This window comes from Hylaeus anthracinus, unplaced genomic scaffold (assembly GCF_026225885.1).
Source record: "Hylaeus anthracinus isolate JK02 unplaced genomic scaffold, UHH_iyHylAnth1.0_haploid 11994, whole genome shotgun sequence".
NCBI lineage: Eukaryota > Metazoa > Arthropoda > Insecta > Hymenoptera > Colletidae > Hylaeus > Hylaeus anthracinus.
Genome location: NW_026534341.1, coordinates 13,001,091 through 13,013,648, shown reverse-complemented (window position 1 = coordinate 13,013,648; position 12,558 = coordinate 13,001,091). Strand labels below are relative to the sequence as shown.

General features: G+C 33.8%; 1 protein-coding gene across 3 annotated transcripts in view; it reads right to left on the bottom strand.

Moving 5' to 3' along the window:
* The window catches only part of LOC128888531 (anoctamin-4), an 18,818-nt gene extending 9,155 nt beyond the window's left edge, over positions 1 to 9,663 (bottom strand). For 2 of the 3 annotated variants that reach the window (XM_054145479.1, XM_054145481.1), the window contains exons 1-9: positions 8,640 to 9,663; positions 8,399 to 8,460; positions 7,777 to 7,920; positions 6,216 to 6,543; positions 4,308 to 4,455; positions 2,541 to 2,823; positions 2,098 to 2,243; positions 1,511 to 1,756; positions 133 to 332 (exon numbers count right to left, since the gene is read on the bottom strand). In XM_054145479.1, the coding sequence (XP_054001454.1) occupies positions 133 to 332; positions 1,511 to 1,756; positions 2,098 to 2,243; positions 2,541 to 2,823; positions 4,308 to 4,455; positions 6,216 to 6,543; positions 7,777 to 7,815 (1,390 nt within the window). In that variant the 5' untranslated portion in view covers positions 7,816 to 7,920; positions 8,399 to 8,460; positions 8,640 to 9,663. The remainder of the gene's footprint in view (positions 1 to 132; positions 333 to 1,510; positions 1,757 to 2,097; positions 2,244 to 2,540; positions 2,824 to 4,307; positions 4,456 to 6,215; positions 6,544 to 7,776; positions 7,921 to 8,398; positions 8,461 to 8,639) is intronic. The other variant, XM_054145480.1, reaches the window with a different exon arrangement.
* Positions 9,664 to 12,558: the final 2,895 nt, after the last annotated feature.

The window sequence follows — 12,558 nt, the reverse complement described above, 5'->3', positions numbered from 1 at the left end:
AGGATTTAAAATTGCAAAAACGACATTACTTTCCAGTCTACCTAATACATTTAATCTAATGGAAACCATTGAACAAATCAAGTGCTATAATTTTTAGAAGGTAAATTAAATCGTGAAGTGGAAGAGAAATACCTCCTATATTGCCATCGCATATTTCTTTGCTAGGTATGTTGTCAGCCCCTTCCATGCTTCCAACGCCATACATGAAGCACAGAAGCCCGACGATCGCTGGTGGATACAAGCATTTCGTGTAAAATCCCAGCCATGCGAAATAAAGTGCCACTTTCTCTCCGAAGTACCGTCTAATTAACCACAGTGGTTGCTTTTTGTACCTAAAAGCACGGTACTAAATTTTCATCCTATGTATACGCACTGAATGACAATAAATGTGATAACAATTACGATAATAAAGGTGCAACGAAAATTGAACGTTCGATAGACAAGAAACTCGGTTAAAATTTATTAAAGAATAATTTTATTTCGTAATAAATTCTTTATTAGATAATTTATTAGATAAACAAAAATATAAAAGAAATTTTTATGGACTTTTTCATTAAGAGGCTTGGGACATCAAAAAATGAAAAAAAAACTCACTTTTTTAATTAAAATTTAAGCGATTCTGAACAATTATGCGCAAAGAAAATTAAGTTTAGAGCACTAGAAGCGGTAAAAAAATTAAAAAACGAAATGGAACTTTTTTTACGAAATTTCTTTTTTTCTTACAACAGAAGTTGGACGACACGAACTTAGTAAAAAGAACGCAATAAAACAGTAAAAAATATAAGGAAATGTAACTGACAACTTTCTCGAAAAGTGTATCTTTGTATCAAAAACCTAGGTTTTTAGGAGACGCAAAAAAACTAAAAATTTGTATGTCCCGCTCGATTATCGATATAAATATTATCTAATCGTATTTCTTTTTATCAAAATCGATTAAAACACTGTTTTTTTGATAATTCACCGTCTTCTTTACCCTGAAAAACAATACTCTATGGTTGTAACCAAGGGAACCGCGTCTCCGGTCTTCCGCAAATTTGACTGTCGTTGTTTTCTCGTCGAGAAAGTTGTCAGTTGCATTTCCTTATATTTTTTACAGTTTTATCGCGTTCTTTTTACTATGTTCGTGTCGTCGAACTTGTTTTGCGATAAAAAAAGAAATTTTGTAAAAAAAAATTTGCTTACCACTTCTAGTGCTCCAAATTTAATTTTCTTTGCGTAGAATTGTTCAGAATCGCTTAAATTGTAATAAAACAAATTTTTTTAAGTGATTTTTTTTTATTTTTTGATGTTCCAAGCCTCTTAAAGCCTTATCAATTTTACTTTTAATTAGATTCAGTTTAATCATTCAATATTAATCTAAAGTGACAAAAATATTTCTTCTTGAGTATTTTGTACGTTCTCCTGAATTTTTAAATGAATTCCAAATATATCGTAATTTTCAGAAACATCCCAAGATTAAACTGATGAAATTGACCATTGTGTCGCCGAATAAAATTGTCTGGAGTATTACCATTGTGAAGGTCTGGCCCATATTAAGTACAATAGATGTCTATCGAGGATTTCTCCATTGAGCACCGGTTTATTGTAAGGGCCCTCGTGCAGAGAAAAGCAATCGAGGAAGGTACCGTCCGCCAAAAGTCTACGGATACCAGCTTTCTCGTGGGTCTCGTCGTACCTCGCCCTCAATAATATCTGCATTACGATCAAGGACCTTTGAGCTGGCGTGTAAGCTGTGTCTCTATCTTTCACTACGAATCTGTACAAGGAGACAAAATTTAAAACGATTATTAAACATAGAAAGAAAGAAATATATATTGTAATATTTATTTGGTGTAATATTTTTATTGAAACTAAAAAATGCTTCGATTTTACGCGATTGCAAATTCATAGTTTAAGTCAAATAATATATTTATTCTCGCATTAATTTATCGTAAGATTAAATAAAAACTATATATCACTTAAAACCTAAGCATTTCTTAAGTCGCACCAGTGAAAAATGTAAACATAAACATATTGTTTCAAGATACAGTTGAAAATGTATTAATAAAATAATAACTTGGTTCGACATTACATTATCTCCGAATTATTATCAGTTACCTTTCCTCGCGATCGCTTGAATCGATGCTCTCGTAGAAATGAGGTTCCTCGGGATATTTTTGGGTGTCCCAAGTGTGAATCTTTTTTATCCTCTTTATCCATTTCTCCCAGAAATTTGGCCTCTCTTTTGCGTCCTCGTCACCTTGCTAATGAAATAATAATTCCCTTTCATGCTTCAACTTTTATCATCAGCCACTTTTATCGTTAATCCTTTGTTTCGATTCACATTAATTAATGCCCTTCCAAATTTATGATTCCACTACTTTTTCATTTATTTCTAAGAACTAGGAAACTAAGAAGAACCAACGATGATACTGTTCAACCAAATTCAAGGAATCGTTTCGTATTATTACAACAAAATACTCTAAAAGTAAAGTTAATTTCCAAATGGAAACCACAGAGGAGAATGAGTTAAAAATTAGTCGAAGCATTTATTAGCTTACCCAAGCTTTCACAGAAATGGTGATGAATCTTTTGGTAGGCAGCTTCAGGTTCATCACTTCGGCGTACTGAACTTTGATCTTCCACGGAATGTGCAACTTCAAGAAATACGTTTTCCCGTCGAAAGAGTTCTCCTTGGGTTCCAGCTCCAACTGCAACCCTTCTTTCAACAAATTCTGCTGGAATATACGTCTCTGGTCTTTTTGACGCGCTTCAAGTTCGGTCAGCACCCCGTTATTGTCCTCTTGGTACACCAATACCATGTCGATCCGTCTTCGACCATCTCTGGAAGTCGATACGATAATATTCATAGAAGTCATTACGAAACCTTGCGGAGCAAGAAGCTTACTACATATTTAAATTTCATTATTTTCGGTGACTTGTTGAATTCTAACACCCGGTATTAAGGATAGTAAGATTGGAATAATTGCTATTAATTGGTACGCGTGGTGAGAATGAATCACGTGGAATTTCTCATGCGAGTATAGAAGAAAGCGGTACTGCTGCAATGAACACCCTGTATACCTCGAAGAGGATTCTGAACTACGTTGTATAATGTTTAAAATTATCTTTTCTTTATACAAATGGCAGTTTCTAATTTTACTCTAACTGGATGGTCAATCAATCAACGTGTAAATTAATAAATCACTGCTTCAATCACTAATTAGGGGTATACTTGGCAGAGATAGTAGAGAAAGAAATGATATAATCGCAAGTGGAGCTAAAATTGACACGAACTCGAACAAAAATAATCTCTAATTACGTAAACTTATTAAATGATAAAATCATGTCTCCCTAGCACGCTTGCAACTTCTGCGCAAGGCGAAGCGACGAGGACATCAATTATGCAAACCCCTTTTTATGCGTCTACATGGTTTTCTAACATTGTCTATTATTACGGCCTAAAAATAAGAGTGGCCTTTACGAATAATCGTTTCATTGACTTCGCTACCTATGCCGGGTATTTATACACGCGGTCATAGGGCTGGCAAAATGTTACGTGTACATATCGTGTCAGGAAACGAGTGTGCTGACTTGGTTTTAGTCGCTCAACCCTTCGAAGGGCGCATACATACAGTGGGTGTAGAAAGTATTCATACACCGATCAATTTCCAAAAAAAGTGTGTAAAATTGTAATTTATTAACTTATTTTTGATAAACAATGACATTCTACATATTCACCGAAATCTCTAGAATAGATAGATTACAAGAAAAAATAGCTATTTATGTAAGTTGCGAAATTAACAAGAAAAAAACAATTAATCGATAAGAAATGTTGAAGCAATAAATATTCGCACAACTGTTTAAAAGTACTTTACTGGAAATTTGATGTTTTCTAATTCGTACGGAGCAATAAACTAATGTGTTTACGTTACAAACTCTACTGTAAATGGTTCATCATAAGAATCGTACAAATACTTATTGCTTCTATACTTTTTACTCACTTTTCGCATTTTTTTGTTAATTTCACAAATTACCTTAGATACTTCCGATAATATGTAAAATATCATTGATTACAAAAAAAAAAGTTAATAAACTACAATTTCACACAAAAGTGTTTTGGGAAATTGATCGGTGTACGAATACATTCTACACCCACTGTATATCCTGGAATATATCCATTGAGAAACTTTTCAGTTCTTTGAATCAAATTCAAAGTGTCAATCATTTGGAGTAGTGTAGGCTACCTTTATTACCGTCTCGTTTTTGAAGAGAATTTACCAGATGGGAAATTATTACAAAATGGGTTACATTTTTTTACTACGTACCGAAAATAGAGAGTTTCAGGATCTACTTCGGAGTCTGAGGGTGAATCCTTCTGTAGCAAAGCATCCCTTGGTATGTCATCCGGAAATATTGATGTTTCTAACAATGGCGGAGTGTCACCTGGTGAAGTAGACACCGTGAGCTTTGGGCCTGTGGAGAATAATGATTATTTACAGTTAATTTCTTTCATCAGTTTTGTCGTACCTTCGAAAATAAACTCCATGTCATAGGAAACTATATAATAATGATAATAGTAATATTGTATCACCGATGTTTATAATAATTTTTCAAAAAGGGATGATTCAAAATATTAATTAATTTGTCGAAATTGCTCTAAAGTCCATTATAGGAATTTAATAAAATTCTATTAGAGTCCAATTAAAAAGAGCTTTCATTTAAAAATTATTATTTTATTTAGCCTTGAATTTACATAAGTAATAATTTTAAAAGAAAATCTAACTTAATTCTTCCATTTGTCCCATGTCCAACAACTTTCGCATACACGCTTCCTTGAGTTTTCAATAATTCACCAAAATAAATTAACTTTCCGATAAGTGCACACATTAACGTATAAATAATTTGTTTGACTATGTGTTTGATTCAATGCTACGTGCACAAATACATATGCATAAATGAGCACCTGTTGAATTAAAAATTTCCTGCAACCTTGTGTTGCCATAATGAATTAATTGCGAGAAAAACTATGTATAACACTCTTAAAATATCTCTTGAAGATCTTTAAATAAAGTTACGAAAAGTATCGCTTTAGCTAAAGGAAAAGTTATACTTTACGAGTTAAGAAAAATGGGACTAGAATAATAGGAGACACGTGTTTGTCTGGCAATGGTTCGACAAACATAGGTTCTTTATCAGCACGGTAAAGTTGTACATGCATTATTAATATCTATAGTTCGTGACACACTGACATTCATGTGCATATTGATCGTAGTTTATTGACTTAGGTTTACTTCTACCATTGTACCATTAGCAATGGTGCTGCCACGAAAATGTTCCTGTCTGTATATGTTCCTATAATTCTAATGCTTAATTAATTTATATTCTTCATTTGTGCCAAAAAATGTCTGTTATGTTACTAAATTTAGAAAGAAACATAGATGATATAGAAATAAATGAAAGTGGAGGTAGACAGAAATTCTTTAAAATTAAGTGACCCCTACTTTCTTCTTGTTTTCACTTCGTACAGATCACTTCACTTCGAGTAGAGTAGTTTTACACTGCAATGCCAAGGATTTTTATAATATTGAATAATATCGTAGTCCATTGCACATTAGAAGGGATTTAAGTAATCATTTTTCTAAACCTTTACAAGCCTTTAAAGTTTGCAATTTTTACAATTTTTACGAAAACCAACTTCAACTGAAGTTTTACGTCTGAAAGTATTGAAAATAGTATTCTTTTCTTTCTGTCATGATCAACAAGGATCAACTTTCCGGAACAAATTTTTCCTGAATTTCGAAAACCATTGTCCACAACATAAACGCAATAAAAGTGTCTCAATCAATTTGTTAAGTCTACGTGATTCGTTAAAAACAGGCCATGGCAACATCCTCTTTACTTCTATGCACGGAACGATAAGAAAAATCGATTTCTCCATAAGAATGTTTATAGTTTCGGTTAAAAACAGTGCAATTGTATGAAATGAGATGACAGAAAAATTCCATCGAACCATCTAATTTATCACTTGTCCCACTTATGTCACTCGAGCTGCATATACACCCGAGTGGACAATAACAATGAAAATGAAAAGAAAGGAGTGGAGGAGATAATGGAATTGCTTATTCACTTAATGGCGACACTACGATATAATTTACGCTATATCCATTTTTCATGTATCTTTCCTCCGATGTGAACAAAATTGTACGTACAAACGTGATTCGTTTGGAACGTACCGAAAGCGTCTCGAGCTGTCAAGTTCGTTCCAGAGGGATAAACGCTGGATCTAGACAGTTTCCTGTTGGCCTTCGGCGATCCAGGTAGAACGCCGTTTCTATCCATTTCGTACAACATTTCTCTGCTATTTCCAACTACTTGGTTGCTCTTGTTCACGCTCGACGAACTTGATTCCGTAGAGGACTTCGTTCTTTGTGGCGTCGAGGTCCTTGATGGCACGTTCGATGGTGCATTTTCAATTTTTACGTTCGTTTGAGATCTGCTTGGGCTAGCTTCGCTAGCATTCGAATTACTAACAGCCAAACTTTGCCGTCTGCTGTGACTCATCTAAAAAATAAATGATATTCAGCTATTATTCGACAATTATTCTTTATCTATTCCATTGCGTAACCACTTCTATTTCCTTTATTTATTTATTAATTCTTGCATCCGCTTGTAAGCCATTAGCGACCACTGTGAGTTACATTTTCTACATTCACCTTCGTACGTGTGTAATAAATAATTAACACTGATAAGGAAGTACTTACGATTAGAAAAACAAATTCCTTACATCTAACAGCAATTATAAATAATGTTTAGCCTTGACAGTTGATTTTAGGGTGTTGCCTCGTTAATTTCTTGTTTATACTTGTACGGATATTTTTGTTCTTTATAAATAAGACTTGCATTTTATATCAACTGGCTATTTACAATTTACACGAATCTATTTCTTTTTTAGGAAAATTGTATCCAGTTCTAATTGTCTAACACGTTGGCTGCCAAGCTAAACTCATGAAAATGTCTATAAAATTAAATTTTGTCACGAGACTATTGAAAATTAGATAATTTAACATTTGTTACAGTATTTAAGTTTTTGTCACGGTATTTAAATTGTCTCACCTTTGGAATTTATTTTTTCAGTTCCTTAATGAAAAGTCCTGTCACCCATTCCTGAGTGACGTGGCGACCAACGTGTTAAATTAGCAGTGTTTGGTTTCTTATTGACTGACATTGACTGACATTTAATAGAGATTGATCTGTTATTAATTTTGAAGTACTGAAATATCAGACACACATTTCGCGCGAGTTCTATATAATCATTGGATAATTTATTAACGGTGCCCCGTTTTTCTACCTTAGCTCACAACCACACGTGTAATCTATACGTAACGTGGCCTGCTTAGATTTATTGCTCAGATAGTTGTATCGCCTAAACCCATCGTTGTAATATAGAAACTATCCTTAATGCAAGTTTTTAAATATTCACCACTTTTTTCTATGAATATACACACGCTATAATTGCTCACACTTATCTCTTTACGCGAAACTCGTAAAACTCCTATGTATATCTTACGACATAATCGTAAATTAAAGTAACATTACCGCATTATAAAGGAATGTTTACGATTATTACTTTCGAATATAAATTAAGAGTAAACCGAAGTACGGTGTTGATATGAGAATAATCTGGTGGTGGAGAATAATGAGTATAAGCATGACTTGTGAAAATTTGCAAGAAATAAATGTCTTGCGTGATGAGATTAATAAAGCAGTAGTTTACAACGGTATCAAATATTTTACCTGCGTATCATTTTCCGTTCGAAGTTCACTGGCATCCATCTTGTTCAACAAAAACTAATAGGTAAAAAGAAGAACAATCGTTTGTCATAGGTGACAATTCGAGAAAATGCAAACTACTCGACGATCCTGATCGATGCTGTCATTCTGAAAGCAGATACGGCGACCACCATATATATATTTAAGAGGGAACAACACTTTTATGGTTTTAAACATTCGATATTAAAAATACTATTTTAAAGAATGAAGGCAAAATTTTAAATACTAACGAAAGTATAGTATATTAGTCACGACTGACTTTGCAGAATGCTTCAGAAATTACTATACTAATGTATTCTTTTACATGTATTTATATAAAAACTTTTTGCTAAATTATTTGTTCTAGAAAAATAATTTTCGAAAACTTGTTGATGTTACGTGATTGAAACTTCGTTTTTCTACAAAAATATGTTATACTTAAACCATTTGTGAACTAATTATTATCTGATAAAATTGTCAAATATCAGTAATTCGTCAACCCTAAAGATGGTATTCCTCATAAACAGAGATCGAAGTGCTATTTAAATAATAAATAAAACTAATGAATAGTGATTTATTTGCGAAATTTATTTCATTAATCACTTACATTTTCAATTCCAGAAATGAGATCTCCCTCTTCATTAATGACTAGAAGCTTGATAGAAACTGCTGTAGATAAACATCATAAAAATATTTATATTCACTGTAAGATATTTAACTCTGCAATTAATCATTCATCGTATACATTTAATTATATAATCAAAATTTCAATTGCGTTTACGATCTAGCAGATAAATGTTAAACTAAGGAAACTAGAAAACTTCGATATAGATAAAAATCTTGCCCACCTCTCCCACAATCGAATTATTTTCGTGATGGTAACTTGTTTTAAACGATGCACCGGTGCGGCACGATAATTGTCGTTGAATCATCATCATTCGCACGGAAACCAAACGACTTCCTAAAGAAAATTCGTGTGGAAGTCTGCGATCGTTAATTACACCAATTCTAATGTTATCGGCGCCGTAATTCCAGTGCAGCGAGTTCCAGCAATTATTTAAAACGACGAGTACCGCCAACAGCCGCCGCGATGTTAATAGATAACGTTCCGTTTAAATAAAACGAAATTCCATAGACCACCAGCGCATTTTTGCACGAAGATAACAGTCTTCGAAACCTTATCGCCAGCAATAATTCAATCGATAATGGAGGGAAACAACGGACCGTTGGAAACGTTGGTGGATATCGGTTCGATCGACATTCAAACGTAAAACACGCGGTAATCACTACTGATCGCTCGTCGCTGAGTAAACGAGAATCGATCACAGTTTCAGGTTGCGACCTCGGGCTAGTTGGATTCTTTCTCAATTATGAATGGAACACTGGTCGGCTGATCTATAGTTATCACCTTCCTCGACCTGGGGAGGTTCGTGTGCCCTTGGCCGATGAGGAAACGTGCTGACATTCCGGCCCGGTCTTCCCCTGTCCGATTTAAAGTAAATCTATAGATCACTCGCACGAAACGAAATGTCTTCGACGATCACACGCTATATACGCGATTCGGCCTTTAGGAACATTGTCGTGCAGGTTGGTTACCGAACACTTTGCCCCCCGCTTCCGGTTCAACCCTGCGCGCACAACTTTTACTCTTTGTAACAGAGACAACTCTTAACTTCATTGTTTATGTGCACGAATTGCGTTATATAATAATTTTCCTCTCTTCTTCTTTCCGCTCTATTTACTGCATTCTTTCTTCATTGTTTTTTATGGTTAGATTATTAGACAGCGTAATGGTACCGAACGTGTACTTATACTTTTTCTATTTTTACTTTTTATTTCTGCACTTGATATCGACAACTCTTAACTTCGTAGTTTGTAATGCAGTGAATAGAAGATTCTGCATTCTTTCTTCATCGTTTTTTCTATAATTCAATTATTTAATTTACAAACCTATACTTATTTTAATTCTTCACTTGATATCGAACTATTCAATATGTACGATATTGGTGGATTAAAGGCACATTGCTCATCGTTATGAATAATCATTCATTTTTATCGTGTGACTATGTTTCTTGTTGACTTATGATCCCATCCTTTCTGACGCATGATCCTACGCGTCGACATCGATACTTCGTGAATTTAAAAGAGCCTGACGCCCTCGAAGAAGATGATGAACCCGTCGGTTTTATTTTAAATATCATGCGTTACGAAATATAACTATAAACACAACGAAGTGACGTACGATTTGACGAGACGTGGATCACGATTCGATGTTCTTCCGAAAGACAGTCGACAGTGTTTGATCTTCCGTCGCTTTATCTATGCAAATTACTTTAACATTCCTCAACGTTTCGAAACAATGTATTTTAGTCACTGTAAAATATTTCTTTATACAAATTCTTCTATGTAAACTTCAGAAAATGTTATATCCTTCCTGCAGGCATTCCTGAAGACTTCATATTTATTTTAAATGTGATATTTATCCTATAAAAATTTCCGGAGGTTTCATGTTAATTGTAGTTTTAATTAATTCTACAAAATTGTACATCAGTTTTTGATTTTAGATTTCATTTATAGAAAATTCTGAATATCCGATATATTTTTATTCCAGACCTTACATTTCCTGGAAGTTCTTATACAGCTACATGAACTTTTGTAGATTTTATCGTTATTTCATAATTGACGTTTCTTCAGTAAAAGTTTCTGATAATCGCACACTTCCCCCGAAATTTCACTAACAATAAGTGTCCTCGGCTGCTAAACGATATTCGCCAGGTGACACCGGCCGCTTCCACGGCAATACTGTGACACATACTGACCTCCTCGTGGCAGGATGATACGTACATGTTCACGTATGACCGTGCGTGGTTATTTACGAATAGCAACTATATACGCGACTCTGGGCGAATAAACACACGTGCAATTGCAAATGTGTTCCGTGTCCAGGTATTATTCTACGCTCTATTCTATGCTTGCATACTTCAGGACAAACGACTGTACCTACGTGATTTAGTGTGCGTAACGGATGATTATGAACGTTTCTCGTGAGTATACAGTGGGTGTAGAATGTATTCGTACACCGATCAATTTACAAAAAACACTTTTGTGTGAAATTGTAGCTTCTTAACTTTTTTTTTTATAATCAATGATATTTTACATATTCTCGGAAATCTCTAAGATGGATATAATCCAAGCAACATTTACTAATTAATATAATTTGTGAAGTTAACAAAAAAATGCGGAAAGTGAGTAAAAAGTATAGAAGCAATAAGTATTTGTACGATTCTTATGATGAACCATTTACAGTAGAGTTTGTAACGTAAACACATTAGTTTATTGCTCCGTACGAATTAGAAAACATCAAATTACCAGTAAAGTACTTTTAAACAGTTGTGCGAATATTTATTGCTTCAACATTTCTTATCGATTAATTGTTTTTCTTTTTGTTAATTTCGTAACTTATATAAATAGCTATTTTTTGTCACTCTATCTGTTATAGAGATTTCCGAGAATATGTAGAATGTCATTGTTTATAAAAAGTAAGTTAATAAACTACACTTTTACATAGTTTTTTTGGAAATTCATCGGTGTACGAATACTTTTTACATCCACTTTACGTAGTTACGATGTATCGTGTTACCGCACTTATACCCAGTGTCCTACAACAATTTTTTTTTGTTTCGTGTACACGATTCATGATTTCATTTGTTCGTGCATCCGTATACGTTTATACACACACGCAGATGCACGATGTTCACCGATCATTTATTATAAGGACTCTGGGTACACACGTGCGTCTTGTTCGCGTGTGCGTGTGGATAACCACGAGGTGCACGATCGAGGAAACGTGCCCCGGAGCAACGAGGTTTTTCGGATCGCTATGGTTACCGCATGATCACAACACGTGTTACGTATCGTGACAGTATAGTACATACGTACATCGAGAAGCTTTCATGAACTCACTCCATGCCAAATCAGACACTATTTGAAGCGACATTTCTTATATCGATGACACATATATTGTAGCCTTTATCGATATTTAATTCATAATTTGTTGAGTAAAGTTAACACTATTCTTATATAAGGAACTGTGAATCGTGATAAGAAAAGAGCACTTACGCTGCTATCGTAGAAGATGATGATCTAGGAGAAGGAAAATCATTGTTTATGTGGTATGAAATGTAAAATATATCTAAGTTTATTATCTGTAGGGTAATTTTCATTTACGTAGATACAAAATTATAGATTGTAGCAGGTAACCATATGCATTTTAAATTTAAATTATAGAGCATGGAGCTCAAATATTTTCCCAGGCGCATCGGACCCCTTGCATTTTAAATTACTTTGGAATGATATAAAAATGATAAATACAGAACTTTAACAAAACCTGTAATACAATTATGAATATCAAATTTTTATTGAAAAAATGTTATGCCTTACAATAGTATATATATAAAATAATAGTAAATATATTTTCTATACATTTGTTTATGAACTTATATATAAACTTTTCTTTAAATTTGCGCATGTGAAAGTGTCTATACTAAAGTAATAAAATATTATTTTCTTAATTCTAAATACATACAATTTGGTTTGATATTGTGGGAATTATAAATAAAAATAATTACATAATAATAGATCGTGACAGGTATACAGGGTGTCCCAAAAGTCGGGGAGGAGCCGGAAATGGGGGGTAGCTGAGACGATTCTGAACAACAATTTCCTTTGCAAAAATGTCGGATGGGGCTTCGTTAAGGAGATATTAAG